Below are 18,398 nucleotides of genomic sequence, written 5' to 3'. Positions count from 1 at the left end.
TGTGGGGGTGGGGGGGGAGATGAAGATGGGGGACACTATTGTCTGAATACAGCTTCAGTCACTGTGAATAAGAAAGGTCTAAGGCTAACATTGAGAATTAAAAGAAAAAAAAGTTCTAAGATACTAGAATAGGGTCTCAAGTCCTGAGAGAGCGCAAATGGTTGTGGAAATTTAACTTAGTATTTCACCTGACTATAACAGAATCCTTACTATTCTAATGACATGAAACCAATATGGCTGTTTAAAGGGCAATTGAAACTTTAACAGTCCACACAGTACAGTACAATACAAATGATTTGATTTTTACATCCAAACTACTCCCTTTCCTTCCTTTAGTCTTTGATTTCTCAGGTTAATGATGCCACTGTTTTTCTCATAGCTCAAGATAAAACCTATGAGTCATTTTTTTCTTAACTCCCCATCTTACATCCATTTATACCATTAGCAAGTCTTGTTGGTTCTCCCTCAAAGCATATATCCAATCTAACCCTTTTGACACCTGATCAAAGCTACCATCAACTCTGTTTGGAAAGTCACTTCTTCACTATCTCCATGTCTCTATCCTTAAGCCTGCGCAATCCATCCTCCCACAGTAACTAATCTTTTAAAAGTTGCTATCATTTAGGTAATGACGCTTCCCTGCCAAAAAAAAAAAAAAAATCACTGGCTTCCCAGCACACCAAAGAAAATCCCAACTCAGTATCATAGCTGGCAGAGCCCTGAGATCTAGGGCCGAATACTCCTCTGACCTCATCTCCCACACTCTTTCTGAGCTGACCACACCACCCCAGCCACATCAGTTCCAAGGATTTCACATGTTCTTTTCTTTGCATGGAACACACTTTCACTCCTATTTATCCTATTCAAACTTTGCCTCCCCAGAGGTTCCTTCTTGAGAATACTATCAAATACTGAGTTGTCTGTACATCTATCACAGTCTCTTTTCTACCTGACTTTATTTTATTCAAATTATTTCAGGACAAGGAATTCACCTTGTTCACTGCAGTTTCTGTTACCCAGAACAGTGACTTCATATGTAGCAGGTATATATTATAAATGTTTTTCAATGAATGAATTTTTCTTTTTATTGAGAAATATAACTATGCTTAAACATAACTGAAGATAGATATAAAGATAAATACATAAAACATACATATTGTTTAACAAATAACTATAATTCAAACACCCATGTAATTACCACCAAGGTCAATGAGTGGAACGCTGCCAGCTTTCCAGAAGTCTCCCCCACTCCCCAGCACCAATCCATGACAACCACCCTCCACGCCACCACATATTCCCCAGAGAACCATATCCTGACTTTTGTGATAATTACCTCAGTTTTCTTTATAGTTGTACTACATACACATGCAGAACAATGTTTTTCTTTTTTGTTTTTGTTTTTTTTCCTAAGACAGAGTCTCATCCTGTCACGGGTAGTGCCATGTGTGGCATTATCATAGCTCATAGCAACCTCAAACTCTTGAGCTCAAGCTATCCTCTTGCCTCAGCCTCCCAGTACCTGGGACTACAGGAGCCCCCCACAACACCCGGATAGTTTTTTCATTTTTAGTAGAGACAGGGTCTTGCTCTTTGCTCAGGCTAGTCTTGAACTCCTGAGCTCAGGGATCCACCTATCTCGGCCTCCCAGAGTGCTAGGATTACAGGCATGAACCACGGGCCTGCTCTAGGTTTTTCATTCTTTTTTTTTTTTTTTTTCAGGGTAACAGAGAGATTTTGTTTAGGAAGAACAAAGAGTTAGTTTAGAGCACTTATAAAGAGAGTTAGAAGTGGGTCCCTCTCATGAAAGAGAGAAGGTGAGAAACACCAAGTTTTTCATTCTTTTTTTTTTTTGAGACAGAGCCTCAAGCTATCGCCCTGGATAGAGTGCTGTGGTGTCACAGCTCACAACAGCTTCAAACTCCTAAGCTTAAGCATTCTCTTGCCTCAGCCTCCCGAGTAGCTGGGACTACAGGTGCCTACCACAATGCCCAGCTATTTTTTGGTTGTAGTTGTTTGGCAGGCCTGGGTCAGATTCAAACCTGTGAGCTCTGGCATATGTGGCTGGTGCCTTAGCTGCTTGACCTACAGGTGCCACCAGGTTTTTCAGTCTTAATAAAAATGTCAGGAATGGGCGGCACCTGTGGCTCAAAGGAGTAGGCACCGGCCCCGTATGCCGGAGGTGGTAGGTTCAAGCCCAGCCCCGGCCAAAAACTGCAAAAATAAAATAAAATAAAATAAAGTATATATATATATATATATGTATATATATATACACACACATACATATATATATACACACATACATATATATATATACATATAAAAAATAAATAAATAAAAATGTCAGGAAGAGTACAGACTAGTAAAACATTCTTGGAGGACAATATGACAGTATTTATTAAAAACTTAAATGCACATACCTTCTGACCTAGCCATCCCATTTTTAGGAATCTATCCTAGAGAAAGACTAATATAAGAGTACAAAAATATATGAACAAAGATGTTCAGTTCAGGAATGTTTGTAATACTAAATCACCATAACCAATATATATGCTCTTTGGTAATAAGGTGGTTACGTTATGGTATATCCATATATACCGTATGGAATGCTATATATAACCATTAAAATATAAAAAAGTCCAAGCTATAATAACTGAAGACAACCATATTGTTTAAAAATAAAGAAGCTAGGTACAATGGCTCATGTCTGTACAATCCCAGGACTCTGAGAGGCCAAGGTAGGAGAAATATTTGAGCCTAGGAGTTCAAGACCAGCCTAGGAACACACTAAGACCCCATCTCTACAAAAAATTTAAAAATTAGCTGGGCATGGTGATGTGTGCCTGTAGTCTCAGCTACTTGGGAGTCTGAGGCAGGAGAAATCACTTGAGTCTAGGGATTCAAGGCTGCAGTGAGCAATAATCATGCTTTACTAAACCTGTGCTTTACTAAACCTATCTCTAAAAAAAAAAAAAAAAGTAGAAAAATTATGCATGGTGTATGTATATGTAAAAAAATACCAAAAAATACCAAATTGTTATTTTTGTGAGGGAGGCTCGTGAGAGACATAAAAGATTTTCATATTTATGTCAAACATTTCTACTTTCTTTTCTTTTCCTTTTTTTTTTTTTTTTGAGAAAAAGATTTTTCTTTTATCCAAAAATTGTACCAAGGTAAAGCAAGCTCTAGTTGATGCAGGCATGTGGTGTAGGTATTAGCAGTACTCCCCTCACTATGCACTCATTAAACAGCAGCACAACTCCAAGTATTATTTTACAGTGAACATTGAGGTTTTTTTTGCTATCAGAAAAAAGGATGGATATATATATGTATTATTTATATAGATTTAAATTTTAAAATGTATAAACAAACTCAGGATATAGGCAACATTAGAATTGCTGAATATATACTAAGGTATATCTAGTGAAGCCTAGTTCCTTAAGTGGCCAGATAAAGCAAAGTTTACAGAAACAACAACAGGTGCCAATCTTTCATAGATCTAGATTTCAAACTGCTTGGCTTCATCTTAACTACACTGGATCTTTGTTTCTTTATTTCAATCTCTCCATCATCAATCTTTAGACTATTTCTCCAGATAGCTCTTGGCCTAAGTCATTCTATTTTAAAAGGCTGTCTTTGATTTCTTTTGGCTCTGGACCTAGGCTTAGCTTCCTATTGAATTTCTTTATCTCCCTCTCCCTACCTCAGTGATTCTATAGTAAAAACCCTTTTTGGTTTCACTCAGCCTTTGGTAAAGACCTTTTTGTATATTGCTAAAATATAGCTTCCCTCTTTGGCACATTTAGATAATACCCGAAATCATAGTGATTGGGCATATGACCTTAATACTGGATGTGAGGAATCAGGGAGAGGTTTGTTAGAGGCACTTGTGGAGCTGCAATAAAGAAAAAAGAGATTAATGAAGAATGCCCTGAGAAAACAAAATCAAAAAGAATACAGCAAGATGCCTAAGTACATACAAAGAGAAAAAATAATGATTTTAAGGTAAATTCTACAGAGTTCTACTTTGGAAAGAAGCCATCAAGGGCTGCACAGGGAAGGGAACAAACATATATCCTACTAAGAGGTTCTGTTCAGAAGAAGTTGCCATTCAGCTTTCCCAAGTAGAACCTTTAGCTGCCTCCTTCCCGTTACTATAGACCATTCTGGACATAGAACAGATAAGATGACATATCATTAGAGAAAGGGAGTTCTTTTGTCCAGAGTGTATGCTTCCAAGAAGTGGGGGAAAGCCATAATGATAATCAAACCAAAATAATGGCTAATCATTCCCACGAGACAAGAAAATTTTTTATAAAAGCTAAAATGCTCACTTCCATATCCACCAGCAGGGTCAGAAGGGTACAGGCCCGTCACTCAGTTATTAACCAACCTTCAGACCAATGGAGAAAAAGAGTTCAACACAAAAGGACTTACAGGCTTTAAGGCAACACACAAAAACTCTGTTCATTCTCATCTGTAGTCACTCTTTTCAATTTATGGAAGATTAAGTTTTTATGCAATTTCAGGAGTATCTATGAAGATAACATAATATAAACAGAGGACCATTATCTATAGCCTGCCTGTCAAAGCACTGACATCCATAATATCTTCGACCACTGGTTTTCAAATAGCGTATCTAGAGCCTAAAGAGAATCTGAAATAGTCAAGAGTGCTCTTCTACAAAGTACATGGAGCAGCAGTGTATTATTGGAAAAGTTAAAGTTCTAAACATTTATTTGTCGGGTAACTTAATCATTTAACAACAGCTACCACCACCAATCTTTTACTGAACGTGACTCTGCCAGCTACCTGTTTACAGTACTAAACAAGACAGATGTGGTCCCTGTTCTCAAAGAGTTTATAATCTAATAGTATTCATCAAAAAATATGTTCCCTTGGCCCTCCCATGGCTGGTTCCTCACCCTTCAGGTCTCATCTCCACACAGAAGCCCTCACTACCAACCCTTTCCAAGAGAGCTCCCCCTTTTTCTAGTTAGTCTCCATCAAACATACCATAATCTGGAATTATCTTGTGTGGAATTGTTTGTTTATTCATATCTCTCTTCCTACTAGCTTCACTAACAGAGGACTTGTGTTCTCTACTATATTTCCAGTGCCTTAATCAGTAAATATTTGCTACATATTGAATTAAAGACAGAAAAAATAATTAAGGTTTTCACTGTTTTATTCAGAAGACTAGGATACAGGTTAGTCACTAAGGAGAGTAATGAGAGAGATGGATCCAGACTCTTCCAAAGAATAAAATTAAGGGTTCTAAATATTTCCCTATTGGCCATGGCAGCCCTTAGGGTGTGTAAATATGTTGAGTATATGAAACCCCCAATAAAAGTGGCACTACTGTGAACAACTCCCACAGATGTCACTAAGACCCAAAAGTTTTATCTGTTGGCAAAAAACACCCCAAAATGGTTCTTATGGGTTGAATTGTGTCCCCTGCCCTCATTTATATACTGAAGCCCAAACCCTAGAAGCACAGAATGTGACTTTATTTGGGGTTGAGTTCTTCACAGAGGTAATCAAATTTAAATGAGATCATTAGGGTGGGACCTAATCCAATGTGAATGGTATCCTTCTTATAAGGTTAGGAGGAATGAGGAGTGATTGCTAATGGGTACAAGTTTTTTTGAAGGGGATGTGAAATGTTCTCCAATTAGATAGTGGTGATGGTTTCACAACTTTAAAATATACTAAAACCCACAGAAGTCGTACACTTTTAAAAGATAAATTTAAAAGGTAAATTTTATGATATGTGTATTGTATCTCAATAAAGCTATTATTTAAGAAAAAGAATACCAGCCTTGGATGCCACAGCAATAAATGACATTTATGTAAAAAACTTCTGACAAAAGTGTAACAGAAATATTGTACATTTTAAATACCATTCACTTCATGCTTATAAAAACATTATATACATGCTTATAAAAACATTATATACACTGTGAGAAAAGTATGGCCTTCTACTAACTCTGCTGGTTGCTACCTTGTTCTAGGAGAATATTATTCCCTTCAAAGTACTTAACTTCTCCAGTTGTTCCTAAATACTCAATTAATAAAATGATTTAAAAAATGCAATCTAAACTTGCTAACAGAAACCCCAGGGGCTTGTCCTGCTTAAAAAAAGGAAAGGAAAAAAAGCTACAAAACTTACCCAAGAGCCTATATTTAAGGCCAGAGAGGATAACAAGAATCTAGATCTAGTGGAAACATTATTCTCCTACATTCTTTTGGGAGTAGCTTATCAAGGTTTTCTATAGAGAAATTAACCAAGTAAACAACTATAAAGATATTGCTTTAATAAAATAACCATCAACACTGAAATAAATCTCTTCATATGTTGCTTACTATTATCTCATTTTCATTTTAATAGTACTTGTATTGAGGCATAAATGTTTATACTCATTTTAAAGAAAAGGAAACTGAGACACAGAGTCACCCAGTCAGAGAGTCAATTCCAAGCTTCATGTGATTTCACTATGCCATGTCAAGTCCTGCTTTTTCCCTTCATACCTCTTGGGTAACCCACCTTTCACGGGACTGAGTTCGCTTTTTTTTTTTTAAAGAGACAGAGTCTTACTTTGTTGCCCTTGGTAGAGTGCTGTGGCGTCACAGTTCACAGCAACCTCCAGTTCTTGGGCTTAGGCAATTCTCTTGCCTCAGCCTCCCAAATAGCTGGGACTACAGGTGCCCACCACAACACCTATTTTTTTTTTGTTGCAGTTTGGCCAGGGCCAGGTTCAAACCCGCCACCCTCAGTATATGGAGCCAGTGCCCTACTGAGCCACAGGCGCCACCCTGAGTTCACTTTTGCTCATGTTATTTTCAAAGATGAACTGAGCCCCCAAGAAATCTTAATTTCCTCTATAATTTTTCTAGTTTGGTGCATTCATTCCTTAAGTCTCAATAAGAAACTTTGAGGAGTTCAAGACCAGCCTAAACAAGAGACCCCAACTCCGCTAAAAACAGAAAAACTAGTCAGGAGTGGTGGCACAGGCCTGTAGCCCCAGGACTCAGGAGGCTGAGGCAAGAAGATCACTTGAGTCCAAGAATGTGAGATTGTTGTGGGCTATGATGATTCCTTGGCACCCTACCCAGGGCAAAAGAGTGAGTCTCTGTCTCAAAAAAACAAACAAAAACCCCACCTGCTCAGAGTGTGTGTTAAATGTTTCTGAACAAATCAATCAGTCTCGCCAGGCCTCTCTGGTTAAGTTTATTTTATCGTCCATGACTTAGCAATTGTGAATTGGGCTGCAATAAACATTCTGGTGCAAATATCTTTGTTAGAATGTGATTTTTGGTCTTCTGGGTATCTACCTAGTAGAGGAATTATAGGATTGAATGGCAGATCTATTTTTAGATCTAAGTGTTCTCCAAACATCTTTCCAAAAGTAATATATTAATTGGAGGATGGGCAGAGGGAGGGTGATTGGTGGGATTACACCTGTGGTGCATTTTACAAGGGTACATGTGAAACTTAGTAAATGTAGAATATAATTGTCTTCTTTTTTTTTTTTTTTGGCCGGGGCTAGGTTTGAACCTACCACCTCCGGCATATGGGACTGGCGCCCTACTCCTTGAGCCACAGGTGCCGCCCAGAATATAATTGTCTTAATACAATAACTAAGAAAATGCCAGGAAGACTATCTTTTTTTTTTTTGTCTCTATGTAGGAAAGCTATCTTAACTAGTGTGAAGAAAATGTGTCAAACTGTTTATAAAACCAGTGTATGGTGCCCCATGATCGCATTAATGTACACAGCTATGATTTAATGTTAATTAAAAATAAATAAATAAATAAAATCTATTCTTTTGTGAATAAAGAATGAAAAAACTCAAAAACCTATAAAAATTTTTACAAACATAGACTTCCTTCCCAGTTGCCGAAAAACATTTTAGATTTGAGGTAGAAATGCTGTTACAGAGCTAGCCCTGTAAAATGACTTCTTGAACTGTCCACCAACTCTTGCTTCCCAGTCAACCAAATGATGAATGGATCAGAGGTCCTCAAACTACGGCCCGCAGGCCACATGAGGCGGTGTGATTGTATTTGTTCCCATTTGTTTTTTTACTTCAAAATAAGATATGTGCAGTGTGCATAGGAATTTGTTCATAGTTTTTTTTTAAACTATAGTCCGGCCCTCCAACTGTCTGAGGGACAGTGAACTGGCCCTGTTTAAAAAGTTTGAGGATCCCTGCGTCTAGATGGAATCTAGATTCTCCTCTTTCACAAATATTCTGTTATTTCCCTGCAATTAGCTACTTTCTAAGTCAGCAGCTATCATTTCCTTTCTTTTTCTCCCTCTCCTCTCTTCCCTCCCCCACAGGTAGCATCTACTTCACACTTTCTTATGAGTGATGAAGGTTTTCACTGGTCTCAGAATACCCTTGGGAAGCAACTATGACACAAAGTGGTGAAATAACTTCATATAGTCTCATCCATTAGAGTAGTGCCCCAGGCTAAGCCTTTCCCCAAGGCTGAAGCACCAAATACTAACCATGTGAACAAGGCAGTACTCTTATGAGAACGTTAGTGCTCAGGAGTGAAATCAGAGTAGGGATGAGGTACAATAGCAAATCCAGGTCTTAACTTTCAAAAGTAGGTGGATTTACAGACCAGGGCATTAATAACATTCCTGCATTTGTTAAAAAGGTTAAGTTCTGTATTTAAATTAGATTTCCACCTATTAAGCTCTCAACCTCCTCCTTTACCATGATTTTACAGCTTTGACCTTGGTTAATTAACACTTCCATGACACCACCCCATAGAAGTCCAAATAAGAATTTTTACTTAACATAGAAAAATCCAATTTTAAAATACAGGCACATACCTCCTTTTATATTTAAACACATGAAAGAATGAGCATTCACAAATACTACATGAATGAAAGTCATGTGCTCTAGAAATTTTCCCTAAATTTAAAAAGTTTAAAGGTACCTTTCAATATCTGAACTAAATGAATTAACATAATTTTACCAGTGATTTTCTATTAGTAAAGGAACCACAAACTTTTATAGCTCTAAGAAACATCAGAAACCATTAGGTACAACGCTATGTTAGAGATGAGAAATCTTCCAAGTTCAGTGATTGTCAAATTCTATGCTGGTTAATCTCGGATATGGGTTTTAGTTCCTGACTCCTGCTAAATTCTTGTAGATGGAAGATACTTAACTTGTTAATATCAGAATCAAAGGCAAAAAAATCAAAAGTCAGAATTGCTCTTATCACATATATATGTGAATGACATTACACAGAAGCTGTTTCAACTTCAGTATTTTCCACTATAAATTCTTAACCTGTGACTCACCCTGCTGAGTTGATCCAATAATCTTTGGTTCTGTTCTGATAGTTCCTGGACAGCCCGTGTTTTTTCTCGATCTGCTTCCCGCAGATGAACTTGCTGCCTCTCTAACTCATCTTGTAGCTGTTTCACATCACTCTCCAGCTCTGACACTCGCCCTTCCCACTCCCCTTCTCGGTTCTCAAATCGTCTTCTCAATTCATGTTTCTCTTGTTCTAAGTGCTGGGTGAAAAGTAAAGAAGATTTAAATACTGTTTAAAATGCCACACTCTACTAATTTTTCTTTTTTCCAGTCAGTCAGCACAGTAAAATGCCCTGCAACACAGAAGTTGCTCAATACGCAGTTACAAAATACTCCCTTCTTCCAGAGCAGGGAAGGAGTTGGTTTCACAAGGAAAATACTATTCTTACTGAAAATACTCAATGTTATGAGGTTCTAGATTTGAGAATTCACTTGAAATTTCACCAGTCATCTACTCAATCAACTATACATTTAAACAACTAAAAATGACTCCCATAACCAGAATGTTTATTACTTTTTTAAAGGAGGCTTCTTTTGGAATTATCTATCTGTGCAATAACACACTTTTACAATGATAGAATTTTTCAGAGATGAAAAGAACTCCAGTGACCCTTTAGATCAGGTGTCCTCAAACTGCGGCCCGTGGGCCACATGAAGTGATGTGAATTGTATTTGTTCCCATTTTGTTTTTTACTTCAAAATAAGATATGTGCAGTGTGCATAGGAATTTGTTCCTAGTTCTTTTTTTTTTAAACTATAGTCCGGCCCTCTAACAGTCTGAGAAACAGTGAATTGGCCCCCTGTTTAAAGTTTGAGGACGTCTGCTTTAGATCAACCATCTCTTCTTATTCAAATGAGACAACAGAAGAAGATAAAAGGCAAGTTAAGCGACTAGCTCAAGGGTTAGGACCAGAAAATGGCAGAACTGGCTCAGTGCCTGTGCTCAGTGGCTAGAGCGCCAGCCACATACACTAGAGCTGGCGGGTTTAAATACAGACCTGGGCCTGCCAAACAATGACACCTGCAACCAAAAAATAGCCCTACATTGTGGTGGGCACCTGTAGTCCTAGCTACTTAGGAGGTTGAGGTAAGAGAATCGCTTGACCCCAAGAGTTTGAGGTTGCTGTGAGCTGTGACGCCACAGCTCCTACCCAGGGTGACAGCTTGAGACTGTCTCAAAAAAAGAAAAAAGAAAATGGCAGAACAGGGATTTATGTCTAAGTCACTTTATTCTGTTTAATACTCTAAAGTCATAGCTCAATAAATGTTTGTTGCCATATATAGCACCATATTTCAAAATCATTAAAGCAAGTTCAGGTTCAGGACTACTTCAAATCATGATCTATTAATTAAGTATTCCATATTTCTTTCTGATCCATTCATTCGATCTTGAGTGCCTACCATGGGGCTAGGCACTGTCCTAGGGACATAATGATGAACAAAATAGGCACACTCCTTGCCTATATACATAATAGTTTTTGTTCTAGTGGGAGAGACTGATAAAAGTACTAAATTACGTGTAGAAAATGGTAAATACAAAAAGTACAGGTGCCATGAAGTAGCAGTTCAACTAAAAAGAATCCCATTGGTTCATATGAAAGCTATAACCTAAGAATATGGGGAAGAGGGAGAGAGAGGGGAGTGAGGATGGACGGAGGGAGGGTGATTGGTGGGATTACACCTAGGGTGCATCTTACAAGGGTACATGTGAAACTTAGTAAATGTAGAATATAAATGTATATTTTATTAGAAAAAAAATAGAATCCCATTGGGGCAGCGCCCATAGCTCAGTGGGTAGGGTGCCAGCCACATACACCAAGGTCAGCTAAACAACAATGACAACTACAACAAAAAAATAGCTGGGCATTGTGGCGGCACCTGTAGTCCCAGCTACTTGGGAGGCTGAGACAAGAGAACTGTTTAAGTCCAAGAGTTTGAGGTTGCTGTGAGCTGTGATGCCATAGCACTCTACTGAGGGTGACATAGTGAGAAACTGTCACAAAGAAGGTGGCACCTGTGGCTCAGAGGAGTAGGGCGCTGGCCCCATATGCCGGAGATGGTGGGTTCAAACCCAGCCCCGGCCAAAACTGCAAAAAAAAAAAAATCCCATTGGATCGAAAGAAATAGGAATTATCTTTTTGTTTCTGTGAGATAAACATGGACACTTCTTTTCAGTGTTAAATATGTTTTCCTACTTTAAAAAGATAGTATGTACAAGACCAGGTGAGGTGGCTCATGCCTGTAATCCTAGCACTCTGGGAGGTGGAGGTGGGTGTATCTCTTGAGCTCAGGAGTTAGAGACCAGCCTGAGCAAGAGTGAGACCCCATCTCTACTAAAAATGAAAAACAGAGGCAAGAGGATCACTTGAGCCCAAGAGTTTGAAGTTACTGTGAGCTATGATGTCACAGCACTCGGTACCGAGGGCAACAAAGTGAGATTCTGTATCCAAAAAAGAAAAAAAAGCATAGTATGTACAACAGATAAGTCTATATGTCAAGGAGTATATGAAATACATGTTAAAATAATGACCTTCATATTATAATGCTCTCAGAAAAGCTCTGGCGTAATTGTTCAAAATAGACACACTTTAGCCCCAATTCCTGATATTGTGATTCACTTAAGAATGAATAAGGATGGGGTGGAACTTGTGGCTCAAGGAGTAGGGCACTGGCCCCTATACCAGAGGTGGCAGGTTCAAACCTGGACCCGGCCAGAAACTGCAAAAAAAAAAAAAAAAAAAAAAAAAAGAATGAATGAGGCCCAGGCATCTATGTATTATGTATGTATGTACGTACGTATAATATCTGTATACATTTTTTATTTTTTGAGACAGAGCCTCAAGCTGTCGCCCTGGGTAGAGTACCGTGGCATCACAGCTCACAACCTCCTCAAACTCCTGGGCTTAAGCGATTCTCTTACCTCAGCCTCCCAAGCTGGGACCATGGGCGCCTGCCACAATGCCTGTTTTTTTTTTTTATTGCAATTGTCATTGTTTGGCAGGTACAGGCTGGATTTGAACCTGCCAGCTCAGGTGTATGTGGCTGGCGTCTTAGCCACTTGAGCCACAAGCGCCGAGCCCGTATACATTTTTTTTAAATGTATACATATATATATTTGGTTCTTCAGGAAACTGATGCACTGAAGGTTGACAGCAAACACTGAGATTGTTTTGATAAGCTAAAATGAGCATTTGAATCTTCTCCTTGAGAAGGCTCAGTCATCTCTTTACCTGGGGAAACAGAACTCTTATTCTATTGAAGTTCTCACCTTTCAAAATATTTTTTGAAATGCTTTTTTTTTAAAAGTCTTAAGGGACAGCTTATACTCACATAAGAAAATCAGTCCCATTATTTGACACTTGAGGTATGTCTAAAAAATGAGATTATCCCACTTCATCCTATCTTATTACCATTACTTTGCTCTGAGTGACTTGTGAATGTTTCTGAAAGTCAAATTTGCCTCCTAAAACACGAAAATTCACCAGGATTGGGAGCAGTCAAAAGAACCTGCCAAAAGATAAAAATGGCAATCTAAAATTAAAATTCTGAGCACATTACCAAAAGTAGTTTTCACTAACTCCCAAGTTGACCTCTTTAAAATAACTCACTTGGATATAGCCACTCCAGTACATTTGATGAAAAAAGTCACATTACTTTATACAGTTTCAGTTTGGAGCTTATGGGAAAAGAAGTAAGAGAAGACTTCTACTCATCAGTACAAGAACTTTTTGCTATATGCTTCCCTCATATTATAAACTTCCAGAAAGATAGGATACAGAAACAAATGCAATTCTAAAATTGTGAACTTGGTTTTATCAAATTTTTCCAAAGTGAAAAAGATTGAGCAGAAGGCAACAGAAAGAACTCAGTAATCACAGTGTTACTGAGAGGCCAGATAAATTAGGCTTATGTTTTAAAAGAACAGAGAGACTTAAAAATATTCAGCAAACAGTTGTTAGTGAACAACCAAACCAAGCAACTAAAACAATCTGATCCGATCAATCCAATCCGATCCAATTGGGAGAGGAGTGTGAGGACAGGTGGTACTGATCAGTCTATTCTGTTCTTACATTTCTTTGGACATGAGACAAACTTCCTATTTTCAGGTTTCCCAATACTTTGACAAAAATCAAAACTTGCCTATTAATGAAAATACAGAATTGAGCCTTTGGTCTAGTCTGAGAAAAGCAAAGTTTCTCCTAAAACTGTATTTTCAATTAAGTGCTAACTTTAACAGTAAACTTGAGAAGCTCAGGAAATGCAGAGGTCAGTTTTTGCCTATGTTCTTCCCTGTCTCTCAGGGTTATACAGCTAAGAAGAGCCTAAGGAGACACAAAAACAAAATGTAATGTGGTATGCTGGATGGGATCCTGGAATAGAAAAAGACATTAGGTAAAGGCTAAAGAAATACAAACTAAGGACTTTAGTCAGTAATTATGTACGCATATTGGCTCATATATTATGGCAAACTTACAACACTAAGATGTTAATAACAAAGGAAACTGGGTACAGAGTATATTCTGAGAGAATATACCCATTCTATCTTCCCACACTCCCCATACTATCTTCCCAGTTTTTCTGTAAATCTAAAAGCATTCTAAAAATAATTTATTTAAAACTCAAAAAAAAAAAAGTCAAAGAAATAGCTTTGGCTTACATAAAAGATCTTTACAGAAATGGATTTCTGGAAAAAAACAAAATAAACAACAACAAAAAAACCCAAATGACACTGTTCTCTTAAGTCTAGGACCCAGGACTTGGTTCTTTAAGACACAAAGAAAAAAGAACTGCTCTTTAAGAGGACCACGTACCGAATGCAAATCAGAACCCTTGGGTTTTCTTCTCTAACTCTACTAGTGACTCCCATCATTATGTATTTCCATTTTTTTCCCCTCTTAAAATCAATTCTCATGATTCTGTGGCCTAGGGGAAAACAATAAAACTGAGAAAAGGTGCTAATTGTAGATGCAAAAGAAATAAATTTTGTTAATATGCCTTCAGGATTTTAAACTTCTGAAATGTAATTCAGTGAATGAGTAATAAAATACCCTATATCAATTCAGGGTGGAAAAAAATGACCAAAGTCTTAGCTTATCCAGTTAACCTGAATCTTCATTTTAGCCCTAAGAGATGTATAGCTAAAAAGCGATTGAAGATTTTAAACAGCATTCCTTTAATGACAAAGTAGTGTAGAATCATGTACCTTACATTTTAAATAACAAAACAAACTCTTGGGTTTGCCACACAGGACCAAAGAGGTATACAACATTAACTAATGAATAGGTAGAAAAGATCTTGAAAATGGCTTGTTTGCCGGGAAGTTACATGCCAATTCTGAAGTGGTAAAGAAGCAGATGGGACTAAAATAAAACCAGTCTCATTATTTAATAGTGAACCCACCATTCTCTCAGAATCCACTCACATGTTTATCTTTCAAATTAACCTGCTAGAAATGTGTTTAATTCCAATGTCTGACAGTTTGTAGTAAATTATAAATGCTTCCCCCATGAAGTTTTCTCATGAATAAATGTTTCTTAAAGGACTGATTCTCTATCCCCAAGCATTTAACATAGCTGTTGTATTTTCAGTTAAACTTTAGATAATACTTTGTCTAGACAGACATCCTAAAATCTAGACTGCTCAAAAAATATACAATGGGGAAAACTCATGCACAGGTATCAAATGAAACAATCCTCTGTAAATCAGGTTTGTCACTCTTATCAACTAAAAGAATTAACAAGCAACTAATGGCAACATCATATCTTTTTTTTAATATACATTTAAAAACGTATACCTTTAATGATAATTTTCAAACATATCTAGAAGCAATAGTATAGCTGACTTCCTTCATCACTCAGTTTCAACAATGATCAATAGTTGAAAAGATAAACTTTATAAAATTTTTTAAATTTACTTTTTTAATTATAGTAAAGCACATGTAACAATTGCCATCTTAACCATTTTTAAGCACACAGGTCAGTAAAGTACATTCTTGCACTTGTACAATTAATTTCCAGAACTTTAAAATAAACTTTTAAAACTAGAATGCGTATGCTGACCTGAAGAAAAGTGACGATTTTAAAAGAACAGTTTAAGAGTTTTATTTATTTTTTTGCCATTAATCTTTATTATTTTTTATTAAATCATAATAAAGAGTTTTAAACCGTTATGATTATTCTCCATCAGGTAAATAAGAAAAATGTCAAATTTATTCTTTTACAACAGAAACTTTGTTACGGAATTTTGAAATCTTTTTCCTTTGTGGAAGAGTTGTATAAAAGCTCCACATGGAACCCAGGATGTGTGTAACTGCACACTCAGGATTACTCTGAAATCTATCACTAATCAAACTGATACGATGTTCCTTTCAAGTTAGCTGCCTTTTCAATCAAGTCCCTCACTGAAGGAATTTCAAATCACAAGTTTAAATCTCAGCAGTAGTGCTTCTTTACAAAGTTGTGTAATTGAATCCTCTTAGTTAAAAAAAAAAAAAGACAGCCTTTTTATTTCTAGAGCTCTACTTCAAGTGAAAATTAAACAATTCAATTCATTAGGTTGCTTTTTGGCAGTCTACCTACAGGTTTCACAAACGACTTTTCAGAAAGGTATCTCAGAGGTTCATCAACTGGCAGACCTAGTTAACAGGGCAACTGAACGATAGGGCACTCACCAGTTTCCTCTTTTCCTCCTATTTACTTTTATGGCATTGGACTACAGACACACTCAAATCTTATTACAGAAATGTTTCTGAATTTACATTTTGACTCTTCAACCAGCAACAGTGATTGAACCGGATTAGGATCGATTTCAGGTCTGTACTATTCCCTTGTAACTAAGAATAAAAAGAACTGGTAGCAACCAAACTGGGTAACAGTAAATGCACAGGCAGAAAAGGATAAGCTCATCTCCACTGTCACAAGTAACTCCCCCTTTTTTGCAATCTATTTTATAAATGCTAGTGTTCTGTACTACATTCAAGGCCCTTTTCTAGTTAAGGGCAAGAAAACAGACATAGCTCTGACAGACACTGACTCAAGAAATTGGCAGAAATATTACAGATACTTCAAGAGGTATTTGTAAAAGAAATTAAAGTAATATGGTTCCCATAGGTTGCGTTTGGTTATCAAAGTCTGAGATCTAGAAATAGGTCTAAACATATGAGTAGTGTTTAAATACACATAAATATTGAAACCCAAGTTAAATCCACTACCAGCGGTCACATGTTGAGCCCTGGCTCGCCTGGTTTCTGCAGTGAAACCACACTTCCTAATCCCTGAGTATTTGAAGGCTATAAAAAGCTCTTTTAAGGGGCACTTGTTCCCACAACTCTGAGCTGCCAGTAAGTTAAGACAAGGGCGTCTAAGAGGCGTCAACGCCAAAAGCTTTAGCCAGGCGTCCTCAAACGCCGCGGGCCACATGAAGTGGTGTGAATTGTGTTTGTTCCCGTTTTGTTTTTTACTTCAGAATAAGTTATGTGCAGTGTGCATAGGAATTTGTTCATAGTTTTTTTTTTTTTTAAACTATAGTCTGGCCCTCCAACGGTCTGAGGGACAGTGAATTGGCCCCCTGTTTAAAAAGTTTGAGGACACCTGCTTTAAGCTAACACACTGATTAGAGATTAACTACGTCTCTGAAAACCTGGAGCCTATTTTAAATGCTTCCCGACTTTCTCATTTGTGTGTGCAGACATCACCTAGCGCTGTATAAATTAGTCATACTGTAAGCTCTATTTTAGATGCTGTTTACAGTACATATATAGAACGGCCCACAGTGGATGGAGCTGTGCATGGACCTATTTTACTGTGAGCAGAGTTGGAAAGTCAGGTGGATTCAATGAATGCCCCGATCTAATAATCAGAAACCCTCCATGCTACCTCCTATGCGTTCCAGGAGATTTTCTGTGATGTAGGGTGAGCAAGGGAGAGGAAGGTGCGTCGCTCCCCAAACTGCCCAGGGCCAGGCGGGTGCCTGGGCTGCACCTGCTTCCCACCCATCCCAGGAGGGAGGTCCTCACCTCCAGCTTATCTGTCAGCTCCTTGTGCATCTGCTCGTACTGCCGGCTCATATCCTGGTTCCTCTCGAGCAGCGCCTTGCCCAGCCGGGCTGCTAACACCAGATCCTTCTCCTTCTGCCGGATCAACGACAACAGCTCGGGGTCTTGGGCGGGCGGTGGCTGCCGTCCGGCCCCCTCGGCTGCAGGCCCTGGCTCGGCCTGAAGATGCTCCCCGGGGTCGGACGACCGCTCCACGGCCGCCAGCAGCGCCAGCTCCTCCTCTAACGCCAGTTCCAGTTCCTCCGGGCCCCCGGGGAAGGAGATGAGAGCGGCGGCGGCAGGACCCCGGACTGCGTCCCCGGCCGCAGCGGGCAGCTCCATGCAGCAGGCGCTGTCCGGCTCGGCGGGTGCTGAAGCGCGGCCAGCCAAGCCCAGGCAGAAGGCGGACATGGCCCGCGCGCGCGGAGCCCGCAGCGGTGCGGCCCGGCCGGCGCGCGCCAGGCTGCAAGGGGGAGGGGCCCCGCCGCGCCGCCCCGCGCCCCGCCGCCGCACGCGCCCCTCCGGTCCCCGCGAGCCTTGGGCGCGGCGCGCGCCGGCCTGCCCCTCCCCCGCGCCGGCTGCACGCGCTCCCCTCCCCCGTCCCCGGGCGCCGATGCCCGCGCGCGCAGGTGGGGAGGAGAAGGACAGGGTGGGAGCCGGAAGGCTAAAGGAGAGGAGACTGAGGGGACGCGAAGCAGGAGGGGAAGATGCGAGAAGGAATGCCGCTGCCGCTGCCGCCGGTTTTCAGCCGCCCTGTTGCCGCTGCCGCCGCCGCCAGCCAAGCAGCGCCTCACGGGGCGGGCTGCGCTCCCCTGTCGCTGCGACGCTCGCTACTGCTGCTGCCGGCGGCCGCTCTCTGCAGCCGCGCTCCATGACCCTCGGCTCCTCGGCAGCCCCAGCAGCAGCGGCGGCGGCGGCTGCTGCAGGGGCCGAGGCGGCGGTTCCACATCGCACGCTGCGCAGCTGGGCGAGCTCCTTCCTGTCTTCCCCGGCTCCTCCCGCTCACCGGGCCGGCCGCACCCCGC

The 18,398-nt window shown here is 39.7% G+C and overlaps 1 protein-coding gene and 1 non-coding gene across 8 annotated transcripts in view; both read right to left on the bottom strand.

The window, feature by feature from the left end:
* The window catches only part of BICDL1 (BICD family like cargo adaptor 1), a 98,785-nt gene extending 80,902 nt beyond the window's left edge, over positions 1-17,883 (bottom strand). For 5 of the 7 annotated variants that reach the window (XR_008379533.1, XM_053588196.1, XM_053588198.1 and 2 more), the window contains exons 1-2: positions 17,356-17,883; positions 9,326-9,541 (exon numbers count right to left, since the gene is read on the bottom strand). Coding sequence is in view for 6 of the 7 variants with exons in the window: in XM_053588196.1 (XP_053444171.1) it covers positions 9,326-9,541; positions 17,356-17,784 (645 nt within the window). In the remaining variant the exon portion in view is untranslated. The remainder of the gene's footprint in view (positions 1-9,325; positions 9,542-17,355) is intronic. The other 2 variants (XM_053588200.1, XM_053588201.1) reach the window with 1 other exon arrangement.
* On the bottom strand, positions 3,153-3,272 carry LOC128585276 (U4atac minor spliceosomal RNA). The gene has a single exon (XR_008379994.1). It is a non-coding gene; the product is annotated as a U4atac minor spliceosomal RNA (small nuclear RNA).
* Positions 17,884-18,398: the final 515 nt, after the last annotated feature.

The sequence above is a fragment of the Nycticebus coucang genome, chromosome 4 (genome assembly GCF_027406575.1).
Source record: "Nycticebus coucang isolate mNycCou1 chromosome 4, mNycCou1.pri, whole genome shotgun sequence".
NCBI classification, from domain to species: domain Eukaryota; kingdom Metazoa; phylum Chordata; class Mammalia; order Primates; family Lorisidae; genus Nycticebus; species Nycticebus coucang.
The sequence above is the reverse complement of the archived record's forward strand: the minus strand, read 5'-3'. Positions and strand labels throughout refer to the sequence as shown.